The sequence below is a fragment of the Gossypium arboreum genome, chromosome 2, assembly GCF_025698485.1.
Source record: "Gossypium arboreum isolate Shixiya-1 chromosome 2, ASM2569848v2, whole genome shotgun sequence".
Lineage (NCBI taxonomy): Eukaryota > Viridiplantae > Streptophyta > Magnoliopsida > Malvales > Malvaceae > Gossypium > Gossypium arboreum.
This window is the reverse complement of record NC_069071.1, coordinates 3,919,452-3,935,420: the sequence shown is the minus strand read 5'-3', so window position 1 is coordinate 3,935,420 and position 15,969 is coordinate 3,919,452. Positions and strand designations below refer to the sequence as shown.

Below are 15,969 nucleotides of genomic sequence, written 5' to 3'. Positions count from 1 at the left end.
TCCTGTGATCTTAATATGTACCCTATTTATATTATATTATATAATATTAATAGTTTAACATGTATACAATAATAGGTGTGAGACAAATATTTTATCACACACGTAATAAGTGTAGTTGTAATCATGATTAATTTTGTTTTTTCAATGTGAAAATAAGGGAGCAAGAATCAACAAATCCACCGACTTCGAGTAAAGCAAAATTGAACTCACTTTTATTGGATAAGACAAGTTTGGGATCAAAGCCTTTTCACAAATATAAAGAGTATCAAAGCTACTCATCTTCATGATTATGCCATTCCTCATTCCATTCAGATTACGGATGAGTTGATGAGTTTTAATTCAATTGATATAAATATTATTGTTACTAATATAAAAAGATATAAATTTGAGTGTATCAAAATGTATTGTCCTCCTATTTATAAGTTGAGGAGAGATTATGAATAATTTTAAATATTTTATATAAAAAACAGATATAATTAAAATTTTTAAAAAATATTATAAATTAATAAGAAATTAATTTTTATGTCTAGGGTCTTAGTTTAAGAATTTTTATATTTTTGGAAAATGCAAGATTTCAAAATAATATTTTCTTTTTAAATTTCAATAATTATAACTGTTTGTCAGATGTCGAAATATAAAATAAAATATTAATACCATTTTTAAGCAGTTCTGTATTCTTATAGTAATGTGAGATTTTTAATAATTTTACCTTATTTTAATGATTTTAATTTAAATCAAAATAAAACAATAATAATGAATTAAATGCTCTTATTTTTTATTATTTTTCAAATAACCTTTCAATTATGTTTATTAATAGGTTAAAATATGTCATCAGTCCCTATACTCTTTCTAAATTTGAAATTTCGTTATTATACTTTTATTTTTAAGAATTTAGTCTCTTTACTTTTTAGATTTCAAAATTTTGGTCTAATCGTTAATGTTGTTAAATTTTTTTCATTAAAATTATTGATGTGATATTTAAAGAAAAAACTCATTTAGTAGTCATATAATTAAAAAAAAACATGCAATGTTGTAATGAACTTAAATTTAACAAATTAATTTTAACAAAGGATAACAAATTAGACTTAAATTTTAAAATCTAAATAGTAAAGAGACTGATTTCTAAAATAAAAGTACAGAGAATAAATTCAATTTTAAGAAGTGTATAGAAATTTATGGTATATTTTCATCTTATAATATCGTATTCGTTCTCTATTTCATTATAATATAGTTTTACCATTCTTTTATAATTTTGATTAAAATTGTCCTCAAAACCATAAAAATAACGCATTTTAATAAAAAGTATATAGTTTATTTATTTGAAAACAATAAATGAAATTAATTTACTATTAAAATGCATTAATTTATCGAGTCTTAGTTTTATTGGCATAAATATTGTTATCAATGTATGAGGATATGTGTTCAAGTGCGTTGAAATGCATTATCTTATTATTTATGAGCTAGAGAGGAGTTCTGGATAGTTCTACACATTGTGTCAAAAAAGAACAGATATGATCATAACTTATAATGAGGTCATTCAAAAAAATAAAATTTATTGTGTAATAAATGAATCAAACGTCCCATAAAAAATATAGTGCAATGGAAGAAAGTAAGTGTTTTATAAAAAAAAAAATTGTTGTGTAGTAAATTCGATGTAGTTTATTTACTATTAAATAGATCAATTAATCACCATATTAGTAAATAAAATAACGAGGCTCTCATGTGATATTTTTTACTATAAAATTCCACGTTATTTTAAATAATAAAACTTAAAACATTTAAATTTGAATTTATTTAAATATTTTCATTATTAATACATTAATTAAATTATATCATTTGATAATAAGTAGAAGTGTTCATGGGCGGATTATAGATGTCAAGCTCGAGCTCACCTGCACCATATTAATTCTTTTAAAAATATATTTTTTATATAAAATAAAACTTAAAAATATAATATATGAAATATACTAAAATATTAAAACAAATGTTACCTAACAAATTGAAAATAAATTAAAAAGTCTTTATATGAAGATAGTTGCAACTAAAATAGTAATAAAATTAACAATAAAACAAATATTCTACAATAGCAAAATACTAGGGAACTAGTTATGCAATTCAGGTTGGCCTAGGTTGGGCTCGGAGAAAAAAACCTTACTCGAAACTTGGCCTGTTTAGAAGACAGGTCTTATTTTTTATTTAAATTGATTTTTCGAGCTTATATTTTTATCCGAATCCAATAACCTTCTAAACGGGATTGGACAAGGGACCAATGTGAAATGCGAAAGCCCATGCGGGAAAATGCGGGCTGCATTGTGGCACAAAATTAAGGCAATAAGACTTTGATGGTCCAATCCACAAAAGCAATGGTTCTAATATTAGATTTATTATCATAAATCATCATATGAATCCACTTTAATTATGCATTTTATTGGATACTCAAATATCTAATTTTTTTTAATAATATTAATTTTTAGATTTTGAATTTTTAAACTTGATTAGAAAGCATAATCCAAAACAGGACCCGAATTGAATCAGATAACCCGACTCCGGTATTGCGTTTACCCTCCGAGTCCGAGCTTCTCAACTACCATATAAACAGTTGACTGGTAGAGACGATCCCCCAAAAATGGCAAGTTCCAGTGTCTCCTTCATCATCATCATCATCACCACCGTCCTTTTGCCATCCCTCTCTTCACAGCTGTCCGATCTCTTCCCTTCCAACAACCCGCCGCCCTTCCTCGGCAAACATTCGCACCCAATCAAACAACCCAACCACCACCAACAATACCATTATGAAACCCGGTATTTTTCCCAACCGTTGGACCACTTCAGCTTCTTGGACCTCCCCAGGTTCCGACAACGTTACCTTATCAACACTGAACACTGGGTCGGCCCTTCCCGTTCCGGCCCAATCTTCCTTTACTGCGGCAACGAAGGTGACATCGAATGGTTCGCCGTTAACACCGGTTTTGTATGGGACATCGCTCCCCGCTTCGGTGCCATGATTCTATTCCCAGAGGTAAATTTAAGGTTAAATTTTGCTATTAGTCCCTGTACCTTACCATAATTGTGGATTTAGTCCTTATTTTGATAACTTTACAGTGACTGATAAATTCCTTTATTTAAATTTAATTATTAGCAACAAAGGTAAATTTAGTCCATTTTCTTCAATAGGATGATTTTAGGTTCCTTTTTCAATTTTGGTAAGTTGACATTGCATTAATATGTTTATCGCATCTGATTTTGTAAATAACAGATCTTAATTCATTTAATTGTTATTGATTGGCAAGGACTGAAATGTTAAAAGTTGAAAAGAATAAGACTAAAAATACCAAATTAAAGTACAGCAATTTTGCAAAGAGTAATAGCAGAATTTAACCTAAGTTTAACAATCTATAATTTTTTTAAGGCATTGTTTGGTTGAAACTAATTGAATTTTAATGTTAATGAGAAATAATTTAACAGCATAGGTACTATGGGGACTCAATGCCGTTTGGAAGTAAAGAAGAAGCTTATAGAAATGCCACTACCCTTTCTTATCTAACAGCAGAGCAAGCCCTTGCTGATTTCGCCGTTCTCATTACTAATTTGAAGAAGAATTTGTCTGCTGAAGGGTGTCCCGTTGTTTTATTCGGCGGCTCCTATGGGGGAAGTAAGCCTTTTTTCTTTTCTGTTTTTCATATTAAATTGGTTTTTGAGGCGTTTATGAAATTGTATAATTTGATTAGTGGAATGGTAAAATACATTGCACAACAGGGTCGAACTTTGCTACGAATCTTGAACATGGACAATAAAACGAGCATAGAATATACCAAAAAAGAATTGATTAGTGGAAAGGGTTTTGATTTATGCCATTAATGATGCAGTGTTAGCAGCATGGATGAGGCTCAAGTACCCTCATATTGCTATTGGGGCACTTGCTTCATCAGCTCCGATTCTTCAGTTTGAAGATATTGTGCCACCTGAAACGTTTTATAACATTGTCTCCAATTCATTCAAGGTTCTACATAGATGTTTCAAGTTAGTTTGGTCTTTATATGTCATCAGTCACCTTCTTTTTTCCCCTTATTTTGTTTTTATTTCTATATATGTAGCGGGAAAGTAGTAGCTGCTTTGATACCATTAAAAACTCATGGAATGCATTGACGTCCGAGGGTCAGAAGGAGGATGGCCTTAAGCAACTGTCTAAAACTTTTCACTTGTGCCAGTGAGAACAATGGAAGAAAATTTGCATACGTGCATGTTGCTGTAGCATACTATATTATGATTCGACGGAGGGATATATAATTTTTTTAGTGATGTAGTTTTTGAAACTCTTGGCAGGGAACTTACAAGTGTCCAAGGTCTATCAGACTGGTTGAATTCTGCATATAGTTATTTGGCAATGGTTAATTACCCGTATCCTTCAAACTTTTTAATGCCTTTGCCGGGACATCCCATAAGAGAGGTTAGTTGGAATATGTATGACTTGAAACTTATATTATGGATTGCGCAGACCATTTATGGTTTTCTGCATATACAGTCACAAAGCTACTTCTCAAACTGCTCTTCCATGGATGTTCTATTTTCATTTGTTCTAGGATGTTGTTTCTTTATCAATCAGTGCGCTAATTCGGGGTGACATTTTGTGAAATAAAAAGTAGGAAAAATATCAATTTAGGGTGACTTATAAATTATAATTGTTAAGTTGATTATGTACTATTATTTTGCTGTTTGTTGATTTGCATCTTTGCTATCTGGAATAAGCTTTGATAAAGGGCGCATTAGTGTTACGGCAGTTCACGTCACTTGCAGCTCTATTTACTACAATTTTATGATTCTTGAATATCTGCTATTGGTAATGCAAGCTTCATATGTAGCTAACTCAGAACTTACTGTTGTGAATGACTTTGATGCACCATGAATAAAGGTTATGATTTGCTTCAGCTACTTTATTTAAGATAATATTTCTGCTTTTACTGTGGTCCATTTTCTTCAATTCCAGTCCTGAAAAAATTCTTGGTTCGTGGTTAATATTCAATGATTTTGATATGGATTTGTTAATCTTAGAAATGTTGGTGTTCTTAATGTGAGGATGCCTAGTGTAACTCTTAGATGTTGCTAGTATTTTCTTTCATTGTGTTATTGCACTCTTTGCATATAATGTTGCTGTTATTTTGGAACTCGGTTTTCTTGTGGGGTCTTGGCCGGTATCCAACTTCGTGTTTCAAATATGTATAATCACATTGTAGGTCTGCAAAAAGATTGATGGGTCTCCTGCCAGGTCTAGCATTCTGGAGCGTATATTCAATGGAGTAAGCGTATATTACAATTATACTGGAGAGGTTGACTGTTTTCAACTTGATGACGATCCTCATGGCATGGATGGGTGGAACTGGCAGGTCTTGTGATCTATTTACTTTTTATTCTATATCAGTTTAATAAATCTCCAAAACATTATATACTTGTGCATTTTTACTGATTGTTTATGTCATTTCTGGTTCTCGATTTAGGCATGCACTGAGATGGTTATGCCGATGTCTAGTGATCGAAACACTAGCATGTTTCCAGCATATGATTGGGATTACTCTGCTTTCCGAGAAGGGTGCCAGGAGGATTTCCAGGTGACACCAAGGCCTAGATGGATAACAACCGAATTTGGTGGACATGTAAGACAATATAATATGTTACCATATGTTGGCTAGTTCCTTCAGTTTTGCATCGCTTTTTTAGTCTTCACTACGTTGAATGAACAATAATGTTCGTATGAAGGATATCGAGCATGTATTGAAATCCTTTGGAAGCAACATCATATTCTCAAATGGTTTATTAGATCCTTGGAGTGGTGGCAGGTTAGCTCCTTATATTGATTTTTATCAAAGTTTTAATCATCTAGTTTCCAATGAATGTTCATGTTATTCTTTGCAGTGTTCTGAAGAATATATCTGAAACGATTATTGCTCTCATCACGAAAGAAGGTAACACATTCCGAAGTCTTTTACTTCTTAATGAGTGTGATAAATCAAGAGTTAGTGACGAATATGGATATGCTGTAGCTTGTATGTAGAATACAGCTAAACATCGTAAACTGATGAATCTTTCAGGCGCCCATCACATCGACTTGCGTGCCTCTTCGACAGAGGACCCTGACTGGTTAGTGGAACAGAGGGCAACCGAGATCAAGCTGATCCAAGGTTGGATTGATAACTATCGTAAGAAAATGAAAGCAACCTTTGAGATATAGATATAATTTGTGTAAATATAGGTTCTAAGGTATGCTTCTGGCCATGTTTGTATGATTTAACCTGCAAAGAGGAAAACTGATACTTTGTGAGAGCTATGAAATGTATGTGTCTCTCTCTATATATGATCACTATGTCATTGCAATATGAGTTGACCAATCAGTTTTTCTGGTCAATGTATTTTATTTTTTCTATATACTGCCTAGAACTGCCTATAGCCCCTCCCTAACCTTTCATTAGGGGGATAATGCGCTTCAACGCTCTTGAGCCAATGTCCTCCCGACTTAATCGGCTATAGTATGAATATATTTAAAATAAATTAAAATGACATGTTTTATTTCAATTATGTCAGTGGATTCAGTTATGAATTTCAATAAATGCTAATGGATCAATTTAATAATTTTAACCAAACCCTTCATCGATTTAATTAATATAACTGATTAATTTAGATATGAATTCTAAATTCCAGATTAATCAAAAGTAAGTAAAGATAAACATAAAATTAAGGTTAAAGCATAGTCATTGTGCTCTTTGTAAATTTGAAATTTAGTCTTTTTATTTTCAAGAATTTAATCCCTATACTTTTAAATTTCAAAATTTAGGTCAAATTGTTAATTGCACCTTAAAATTATTTTGTCAACTTTGTTGGTGTGAATGAAAAAAAATATGTTAGCTTGAAAGGATCAACTTGAACTCATCGATAGGGAGGTTGAATTGACATTTTAGAAATTGTCCTTGAACTCATCGATAGGGAGGTTGAATTGACATTTTAGAAATTGTGGTGGAAGCAATGAAAAATATGCAATAAAGAATAGAATGATTTATAATGGTTCGACCCCAATTGTCTATTCTATTACCTTAGCTTACCAAAGTATTTTCTCAAATTCACTAATTTGACAACCTTTGCCCAAACCTTAAGTTACAAACCTTCTTTCAAAGAGAAATAAGTAAACAAAGAAACAATCTTTACAAGATTAGGATGTTTGCCAATTAAGTATAAATACAAAAAAGAACATTTGAGCTAAATGAATATAATGAAAGCTCACAAGTATTTTCAAGAAAAAGATATGAAAGAATTAAGTTCTAAGTTGTTTTGATTGAACTTTTAAGCTTTGCACATGTCTCTTGTTGTTGCTAAACTATTTATATCATCTAATTGATTTTCAACCGTTGTAGTTGTTGTAGAAATAAATATAGTCATTGGGGATGAAATACCTGGTCATTAACTTCACTTGTAGCAACGAGTATCGATACCTACTAAAAGAGTATCGATATTTTTTGTAATTAACGTTGATTTCAGTGACCGTTGGAGCAGGAATATCGATATCTTACCAGATCGATATCTACCAGGGGTTGAAAATGGTATAATGTCAATTTAGTATCGATATCTTGTAAAATATCGATACTTAGACAAAAAGTTTTGATACTTTTTGTCCTGGAGCAATTCTAACTTGTTTGAAAATGATTAAAACATATTTGAAAATGTTTGACTCAATTGAAACCATTTCAACTTGATTTTATGAAATTGCTCAACTTTACTTTTATTAAATAACACTTTAATTTGTTATATCAAAACATATTATCCAATAAGACTTAGTTTAACAAAATACTTATTTAGTAGTCATATAATAAAAAATGATGTTTTAATGACTTGAATTTAATAGAATTTTTTTAATAATGTTAACAATTACACTTATATTTTTACATTTAAAAAGTGGAGGGATTAAATTTTTGAAATAAAAATAGAGGAACTAAATTCTAAACCTACAAAAAATATAGGGACTTAGAGGACATTTTAACTTAAAATTAAAAATTAATTTTGGGCGAGTCATGATAAAATATTTGATTGTAAACTACAAGTTGCCCCACAAAGAGGATCTTTACAACGAATTCCAGCCGTGGATTAATATTTAAAAAAAAAAAAGCAAAAAAAAAATAAAAAATTGCTGACGTGGAACGTTGACTGTCACTCTTTGGATCTTTACTCTCATCTTTTCCCTCCATGGCGGCCCAAATTTCCTAATACGACACCGTCTTTCATTTCACCCACAGTAGAAACTTCTTTTTTGTCTTAGCGATTTCCTCTCTAAAGAACAAAAACCCGACTCAGTGGTGACCCGGTGACTCACTACTTTTGATTCTTTTATCTCTTTTCAGCGGAGAATACAAAAAAAGGGTGAAGAATCCGACCAAATCCAGCTAAATCGTACGGGAATTAGGGTTTTAGGGTGAGTTGATCGGGCTTGGAAGATGGCGAGCCCGTTCACGCCGGGTACTGGTAGGGCTTTGTCGATAACTCCGGGGTCTAGGGTTTCGAAGAGTTCTCTTGGTGATGAGACGATCTGGAAGCGACTCAAGGAAGCTGGATTCGATGAGGAATCTATCAAGAAGAGAGATAAAGCTGCCCTTATTGCTTATATTGCGAAGCTTGAAGCAGAGGTCTGCTTTAAATCTTTATACTGCTTATCTGAATTAATTTTCGTGGTTTTTGATTTGCTGTTTATTTCCCTTTTTTAAGGTTTTATTTTGTTTTTGGTGCAATAGGTTAAAGAAAAGAGTATTAGTATATTTTGAACATTTAAATTGTGAATTGTGAATATGGATACAAAAGACGATATATATATAAGGCATTTCAGTTTTAGATTTTTTACTGGGATTTATGGGGTCAATTTTCAATGTTGAGCAACCAAATAAAGTCTTGAACATTGCTCGTGGTTAGAAATTCTGTATTTCACTTGAACGCTAAATGCCAATTTAGTTGCATAACATGTGTTTACATTGTATGAGCTTTGATTGAACAAACTTGATTTTCATTTACCTGTCTGTTTGCACTTTTTGGTCGAGGTGTTGTTTCTGCTTGTGGTACCATGGAATTGAGTTGTTAATTTTGTAGGTTTATAAGAGCTTTTAGGAACATTCATGGTTTGTTTGTTTCTAGCTTCTTTTATTTGTTTCATCCTCGTTTTGGTCAGTTTTTCTCGCCTTTGTGTCATTATTTTGGGGTTGAGTGCTTTTTATGTGGATATTTTTCCTTATGAGTTTTTGCTCTCGATAGTTCCAATGGATGTGTATTATTAAGCTGTGATATTTACCTATCTTAATTTGAAAATGACTGCTTTGTACAAAGGATAAGAGTGTGGAGTGAAGGCAGTCTTGTTTTAGCATATGATGATCCTTGCATCATTCACATGTTGCTCTTAAGTTCATGCTGTAAATCTTCATTCATTCTCTGCTTCTTGTCTCACAGCTTACTAACATATTTTTAATATTTATTTATTCTTGTATGTAGCTCTCTGACCACCAACACCACATGGGCCTTCTTACATTGGAAAGAGAGGAATTGGCTTCCAAGTATGAAGCAATTAAAGCCTCTGCTGAAGCAACCGAGCTAATGCATAAACGAGATCAAGCTGCACATATATCTGCTCTGGCAAAAGCAAAAAAGCGTGAGGATGGTTTGAAGAAAGCTTTAGGAGTTGAGAAAGAATGCCTAGCAAGCGTATGGTTATTATTTGAAGTCTCTCTTTCTTGTAGTTTTTTTTTTTACATCTCTTTGAGGACCATAAATTTCTTTGGGCTTTGTTGTTGGATTTTATAGATCGAGAAGGCTTTGCATGAGATGCGTACAGAATCTGCTGAAACTAAGGTTGCAGCTGAAAGTAGATTAGCTGAAGCACGTATTATGATAGAGGATGCTGAGAAAAAGTTTTCAGAGGCTGAGGCAAAGTTTCGTGCAGCAGAGTCTTTACAGACAGAAGCTACCTTCATCCAACGTGATGCTAAGAGAAAACTCCAAGAAGTTGAAGCACGTGAAGATGACCTTAGTAGACGAATTGTATTGTTCAAAAAAGAGTATGTCATATGCATTGCGTTTTCCTTTATGTTGTTTGTTCCATCATTTGCTTTTTTGATTGTTTCTCTGTTTTATTTCCCCATCAGTTTGCAGTTGAGATTCTCTTATTTCCCAGGAAGACATAATTGTGCTTTGTATATCTCTCTTAATTAGTATAATGTAGTCTTTTCTTTGCTGAATTTCAATATGGATTAGGTCTTGTAATGAAAAGTTCCTATGAATAAGAATCTGCGACATGATTGCATGGTAATCTATTTAAGCTGTTTATATGAGACAGACATGATTGATTGCATGTTGTGAAAGTGAACAGGTGAAAACTAATTGGCTGTGGCAGGGTGGTTTTCTGCTGATACATGCCTACTTTGTTGCATTTTACGGTTTGCTGATGACATTATAATTCATATGAGAGCTTTTTCCATGATTTCGTATTATGCAACGAGCCTATAAATTCAAATAAAATTTTGTCTCAATGAGTCGTTAATTTTTTGGTTCTATGTTTTAGTTCTGATGCAAAAGAGAAAGAGATCAACCTTGAACGGCAATCGCTGAGTGAGAGGAAGAAGATTGTACAGCAAGAACATGAAAGACTACTTGATGGACAAGCTTCCCTGAATCAAAGAGAGGAGCATATTTTCAATAGAATGGAAGAACTAAATCGTCTTGAAATGGAGTTGGAGGCTTCAAAAGCAGAACTTGAAAAGGAACGTAGAGCTTTGAAGGATGACAAATCCAACCTTGAGTTGACTTTAGTTTCTCTATCAAAAAGAGAGGAGGTTGTGTATTTCCTTTGCCCATAGCAGTTATGATTTGGAGTGCACTTTCATGTGAATTTGTTTATTTTACGTCATTGAAAGTCATAATAATTCAGTTCCTCCCATGCAGGCCGTTATTGAGCGAGAAGCTTTGCTTAGCAAGAAAGAACAAGAGCTGCTTGTTTCTCAAGAGAAACTCGCAAACAAGGAATCTGTGAGTTACTTTGTTGAGCACTCTTTAGGATTTTCAACTTTGTTTCTGTTTCTTTTATGAGAAATTTATGCTTTTGAGTGAATGATGTAGAGTGAATTTCAGAAGGTCATTGCTAGTCATGAAAATGAATTGAGAACCAGAAACTCTGAGTTTGAGGCTGAGCTTGAGCTCAAGCGCAGAATGGTGGAAGATGAGATTGAAATGAAGAGACGGGCCTGGGAGTTAAAGGAGATGGATATAAATAACAAGGAGGACCAAATTTGTGAAAGAGAACATGGTCTTGATGCTCGATTGAGGATATTAGCAGAGAAAGAGAAGGATGTAGCTGAGAAGTCAAATCTCATAGATGTCAAAGAAAAAAATATGAGTGCTTTTGAAAAGGAACTTGAGTTGAAGAAAGCAGCTTTAGAAAAAGAAAAGGAAGAGATGAGTAAAATGAAACTAGAGCTTCAGAAGTCATTGTTGTCATTGGAAGATAAAAGAAATCAAGTTGATCATGAAAAGGAGAAACTAGAAGCCCTGAGAAGTGAGACACATGAATTATCAACTTTAGAATTAAAACTGAAGGAAGAACTTGATTTGGTTAGGGCTCAAAAATTGGAGCTTATGGCTGATGTTGATAGGTTGGAAGTAGAGAGGGCAAAATTTGAAACTGAGTGGGAGTTGATTGATGAAAAAAGAGAAGAGTTGCGGAAGGAAGCAGCGCGTGTTTGCAAGGATAGAGAAGAAATTTCGAAGTATCTCAAGGATGAGCGTGATAGATTGAGAAGTGAGCGTGATGTGATGCGAGAGCAGCATAACAAGGATGTTAAATCATTGAATCGTGAGAGAGAGGACTTCATGAAAAAGATGGTGATTGAGCATTCTGATTGGTTCAACAAGATTCAACAAGAGCGTGCTGATTTCTTGTTAGGAATTGAAACCCAAAAGAGGGAGCTGGAGAATTGTATTGAGAAAAGGCGTGAAGAATTGGAAAGTTCTTTGAAGGAAAGAGAGGAAGCTTTTGAGCGAGAAAAGAAAAATCAACTTGATCATATTAATGATCTAAAGGAAATAGCGGAGAAAGAGTTGGAACAAGCTACTCTAGAAATGAAAAGGCTCGATGCTGAGAGGACAGAAATCAAGTTGGATCGTGAGCGAAGGGAACACGAATGGGCTGAGTTGAACAAGTCTATTGAGGAGCTTAAGGTGCAAAGACACAAATTGAAGCAACAGAGGGAATTATTGCATGCTGATAGAAAAGAGATACATTTTGAGATTGAAGAGCTAAAAAAGTTGGGGGACTTGAAAGCTGCTTTGGATAATATGACGGTGGCTCAAATGCAGCGCTCTATTGTAGAACTTAGCCACCTGAAAGCATCCGAAAGAAATAATCTGAAACAGCAAGCTGTCCTGCAAAATGTGGAATCTGGTTCAGATAAAAATAAGATTTTTGCTGTGAATGACAATGGATTCAACTCTCCGATGGCAAAACCAGATAGCAGTCCCTCTGGCTCTGCCCGTTTCTCTTGGATCAAGCGCTGCAGTGAATTGATATTCAAACATACCCCCGACAAGGCTCAAATGAAGCCTGAAGAAAGATCGTTGGAGTTGGATGGAGAACCAAAGATACTGGAAGTGCCCTCTGAAGGTGAGGTTTTTGAAAGAACTCAAGCTGGAAGGAAAAGGAGACTTGACAACATGCCTTCAAATGGCACCAAGAAGAGTAGGCAAAAGGATGCTTCTGTACTTGAAGTAGAGGATAACACTCACCGGTATCCACTTCTGTACTTGCATTATTTTTTATTTTTTCAACATGTTCTTTCTTGATTCGCATAGCTCACTTTTCTTTACAATAAAATTTGTTCCTTTTTCAGTGTACATTCAACTGAACCAAATGTAGTGCTGGATCAGCCTGAATTAATGTCATACGATCAAAGTGAAGGAGGGGCTGATGAGACCAATGAGTTGATTGTTGATAGAGTAATTAATATTTCTGAAGCAATCCATGTAAAAGAGACTGTAGATGATTTTTCCAATGTAGAAAATATAGACCAGTTGCAGGATACGGGAGCGAAGGATAAATCTGGGGAACCATTAGCGGTACCTATGGGGAATGTTTCTCAACTTACTATCCCTTGTCAGGTAATTTCCGGTCGTACCTATTGGCAAGTTTCTTGCATGCTGATGACATTATGAACATTTTACTAGACTCTTATTTACAATTGAATTCTTTGCTCTTCTCCCCTTACCGATATATCAACATTTTTTAACAGTAGCACTTGTAATATGCATACAAGTTGATCAGGTATTGATACAATTTCCATCTTGTAGGAAATGTTCCTTGGCATATTTAGTCAGAGCAAAATCACCTTCTTATTGCTGTCTATGTTTTCTTAGTTTGATATATTCTTCTTTAGTTACATTCCCTTGTCCGTCCTTATTCTGTATCCCTAAGGTTCATGCAATTATTTTTATTCTGCAGCCAACGGAAGACATGTTGGGAAAAGGCAAACAAAAGCTTGAAGACAATGTTACTGTCCGACCAGATGACAAAGTGAGAACCAGATCGAGGGCAGGGCTGAAGCAATTGTTGTAGAAATATAGTTTCTTTCTAGGTGCTAAAGTTGATTGATGTTTCAACTATTTTTCACAAAGGTACTCTTTTCTTTCCCGCCTTCCATCTTAGCCTACTGTGAAAGCATGAATTATGAGAGATCAATCATTGAACTTAAAGCAGCCTTTTCTAATCGCTCCTTTTGGTGTATTGCAGAATAGCTGAAAACACTAATATATACTTGAGAAGGGATAAGTTTGCGTTGCAGTAACTAAAATAAGCAAACCGTTTTAACTAACTCAGATCTTGTTTAAAAGAGTGAACTTGTCAATGATTATGCATCCTCTTCTTTCTTCAGGTATGGCTTTTTAGTATATGGTTTTCTGATATTTTCTTGGTTCATTGGGCGATGGTGTGATGGGTTTTGGTTGAGAGAGTCTTGTGTTGGTTTGGTGGCCGAAGTGATGGCAAAATATTAGTGGTTTATCGGCGTAGTTTGGTATGTGGTGTTGGAAATCGTTGGGGACGGATTGATGCTTTAGTCCCTAAGATCTCTAAATGTGTTTATATATGAATAGAAAATGAGGGAATGCGGTTTTATTCATATCCCGGAACTTTGATATGTTATTTTTATATATTATAGAGTTGATCATGGTTTCTTGTTTCTCTGTTTCTATTTTTTGCTGAATATGAATACGTGTATATATTAAAAATATAAAGCTGATTAGCTGATTGCTCGCTTAAAGTTAAAGGCAGCGCTTTCTTTTGTTTATATTTATTCAGGTAAAAACTTCAGTATCCTTGTAACAGTTAAAACAACATAATTGTTAATGGAGATTACCATTTTTGGGTTAAAAAACTAAATATTTATTATGCCTGTCAACATTCATTTTCCATAGATTCCCTTTATGTCTATTTATATATATATATTTAGAAATGTTAAAATTTACAATTCCAAGAGCAAAAGTATGAGTTATAGTTAGGGGTAAGTAAAATTAGTGAAGTTTGTGTTGTTCAAGTCGGTTTTATTGGTTTGGTTATGGTCTCGATTAAGTTAGTCATTAAACCAATTTAGTATATATTATTTATTTTACCTTCAAAAAATATATTTATTTTAAAAACACAATAATATATATATTTTTATGTCAGTTCTGTAGCTTTCTTAGAATATACTTAACAGCGGGTGGTTTCATAACACTTTTTCAATCAAGCAAAGCTTGGTTGGATTTATCAGGAAGCAGGAGGATTAGAACCAACTTTTTGAAAATGAGTATTGGCTGTTCATTTACGACCCAACATGAAAACATGCTTTTCACAGACAACCAGCTTTTCTCCTACAATGGGTTCAACCAAAAATCTTATTTTGTTTTGACTTTTAAAATGAAATTGTTAATGACATACACTAATCCAAGGCCAAGGTTTCAATTTTCATTCAAATAATTCTATTGATGTAATATGCTTTAGAGTTCAATTTGTTTTAGTAGTAGCGATTAACCCCTCAACTTAGGTGCTTTATTTTAAGCTTCAATGCAAATCCTTCACTAAAATAATCAGGTAATCCTGATATCCCTTTGAAGGGCTTTTATTTATTTATTTACAGAAACTAAATTTCCTTCCTCTACTACAATTGCAATATATATACATGAAACAGAAACTAACGACATGAACAATAACATAATTTTATAATAATAATAACTCCATGGAAAAAAAAAAGCACTAGTTTTGATGATATTTATTGTAGTTATGGTCATTGGTTATGTTTTCTAATATTTTATTTTGGTTACAGTTATTCTAACATGTATTTGTAGTTGTGGCTGTACTCATGTTTGTAATTAGGAGTGGCAATGGAGCAAAGCAAGAACGAATATTGCTAAATCCATTGTGGCTTCATAGTTGGCGCACTCTATCTTACCATTTGACTGCTTTGTTTTGAATGTGTAATCTAAAAAATCAGAATCACTTCTATAAATGTTAGTTTTGAATGTGTAATCTAAAAAATCAGAATCACTTCTATAAATGTTAGATGCACCCATTCCTATTCTATAGATAAAGTAAGCAATTGCCATAGTTCCATATCCATTGTAAAAAAAATATCGGCTTGCTTCATCCAACATTCACTTTTTTAAAAAAAAAAAAAAAGTTTACTCCATTCAATCGGAAAAGATTCTTTAATATTGTAACCTAAATAAAATATCCGCTCAATTTGGATTTTGCTATTCCTATTATAACCTAAAAGAATTGCCGAAGCTTTTGTGAGTTATTATGCACAAAACCTTTTTGTTAATTGAAAACACAATATGATTATTACCTGCGTTTATTAGATAGGTTGGGTTATGTTTAGATTAAGTCTATTTATAGTATTTATATCATACATAGGGATATTATTGCCTATG

At 33.1% G+C, this 15,969-nt stretch overlaps 2 protein-coding genes across 3 annotated transcripts; both read left to right on the top strand.

The window, feature by feature from the left end:
• The first annotated feature begins 2,438 nt into the window (after positions 1–2,438).
• On the top strand, positions 2,439–6,397 carry LOC108467526 (uncharacterized). Its single transcript, XM_017768169.2, has 10 exons — positions 2,439–3,019; positions 3,466–3,652; positions 3,867–4,000; positions 4,095–4,207; positions 4,324–4,447; positions 5,232–5,381; positions 5,493–5,648; positions 5,752–5,831; positions 5,908–5,957; positions 6,084–6,397. Exons 1-10 carry the CDS (start codon positions 2,627–2,629, stop codon positions 6,221–6,223), a joined length of 1,527 nt encoding a protein of 508 aa, XP_017623658.1. The 5' UTR covers positions 2,439–2,626; the 3' UTR covers positions 6,224–6,397.
• Positions 6,398–8,226: 1,829 nt separating this feature from the next.
• LOC108469768 (protein CROWDED NUCLEI 4) lies at positions 8,227–14,321 on the top strand. Of its 2 annotated transcripts, XR_001869192.2 has the most exons (9): positions 8,227–8,660; positions 9,511–9,720; positions 9,820–10,073; positions 10,577–10,847; positions 10,957–11,040; positions 11,131–12,794; positions 12,897–13,164; positions 13,505–13,677; positions 13,793–14,321. XR_001869192.2 is itself a non-coding variant. In XM_017770790.2 (8 exons), exons 1-8 carry the CDS (start codon positions 8,472–8,474, stop codon positions 13,616–13,618), a joined length of 3,054 nt encoding a protein of 1,017 aa, XP_017626279.1. In that variant the 5' UTR covers positions 8,227–8,471; the 3' UTR covers positions 13,619–14,321. The 2 variants fall into 2 exon arrangements, 1 of the variants encoding a protein (XP_017626279.1); XM_017770790.2 differs by having other exon boundaries at positions 13,505–14,321.
• Positions 14,322–15,969: the final 1,648 nt, after the last annotated feature.

What these genes read in the sequence shown, in the direction of transcription:
- LOC108467526 (XM_017768169.2), top strand. Translation starts at nt 2,627, where the DNA reads ATGGCAAGTTCCAGTGTCTCCTTCATCATCATCATCATCACCACCGTC. An exon ending in TTGTCTCCAATTCATTCAAG is followed by an intron (nt 4,001 to 4,094) that starts GTTCTACATAGA and finishes CTATATATGTAG; the next exon opens with CGGGAAAGTAGTAGCTGCTT. An exon ending in TGGATGGGTGGAACTGGCAG is followed by an intron (nt 5,382 to 5,492) that starts GTCTTGTGATCT and finishes TTCTCGATTTAG; the next exon opens with GCATGCACTGAGATGGTTAT.
- LOC108469768 (XM_017770790.2), top strand. Translation starts at nt 8,472, where the DNA reads ATGGCGAGCCCGTTCACGCCGGGTACTGGTAGGGCTTTGTCGATAACT. An exon ending in AACTCGCAAACAAGGAATCT is followed by an intron (nt 11,041 to 11,130) that starts GTGAGTTACTTT and finishes TGAATGATGTAG; the next exon opens with AGTGAATTTCAGAAGGTCAT. An exon ending in AACTTACTATCCCTTGTCAG is followed by an intron (nt 13,165 to 13,504) that starts GTAATTTCCGGT and finishes TTTATTCTGCAG; the next exon opens with CCAACGGAAGACATGTTGGG.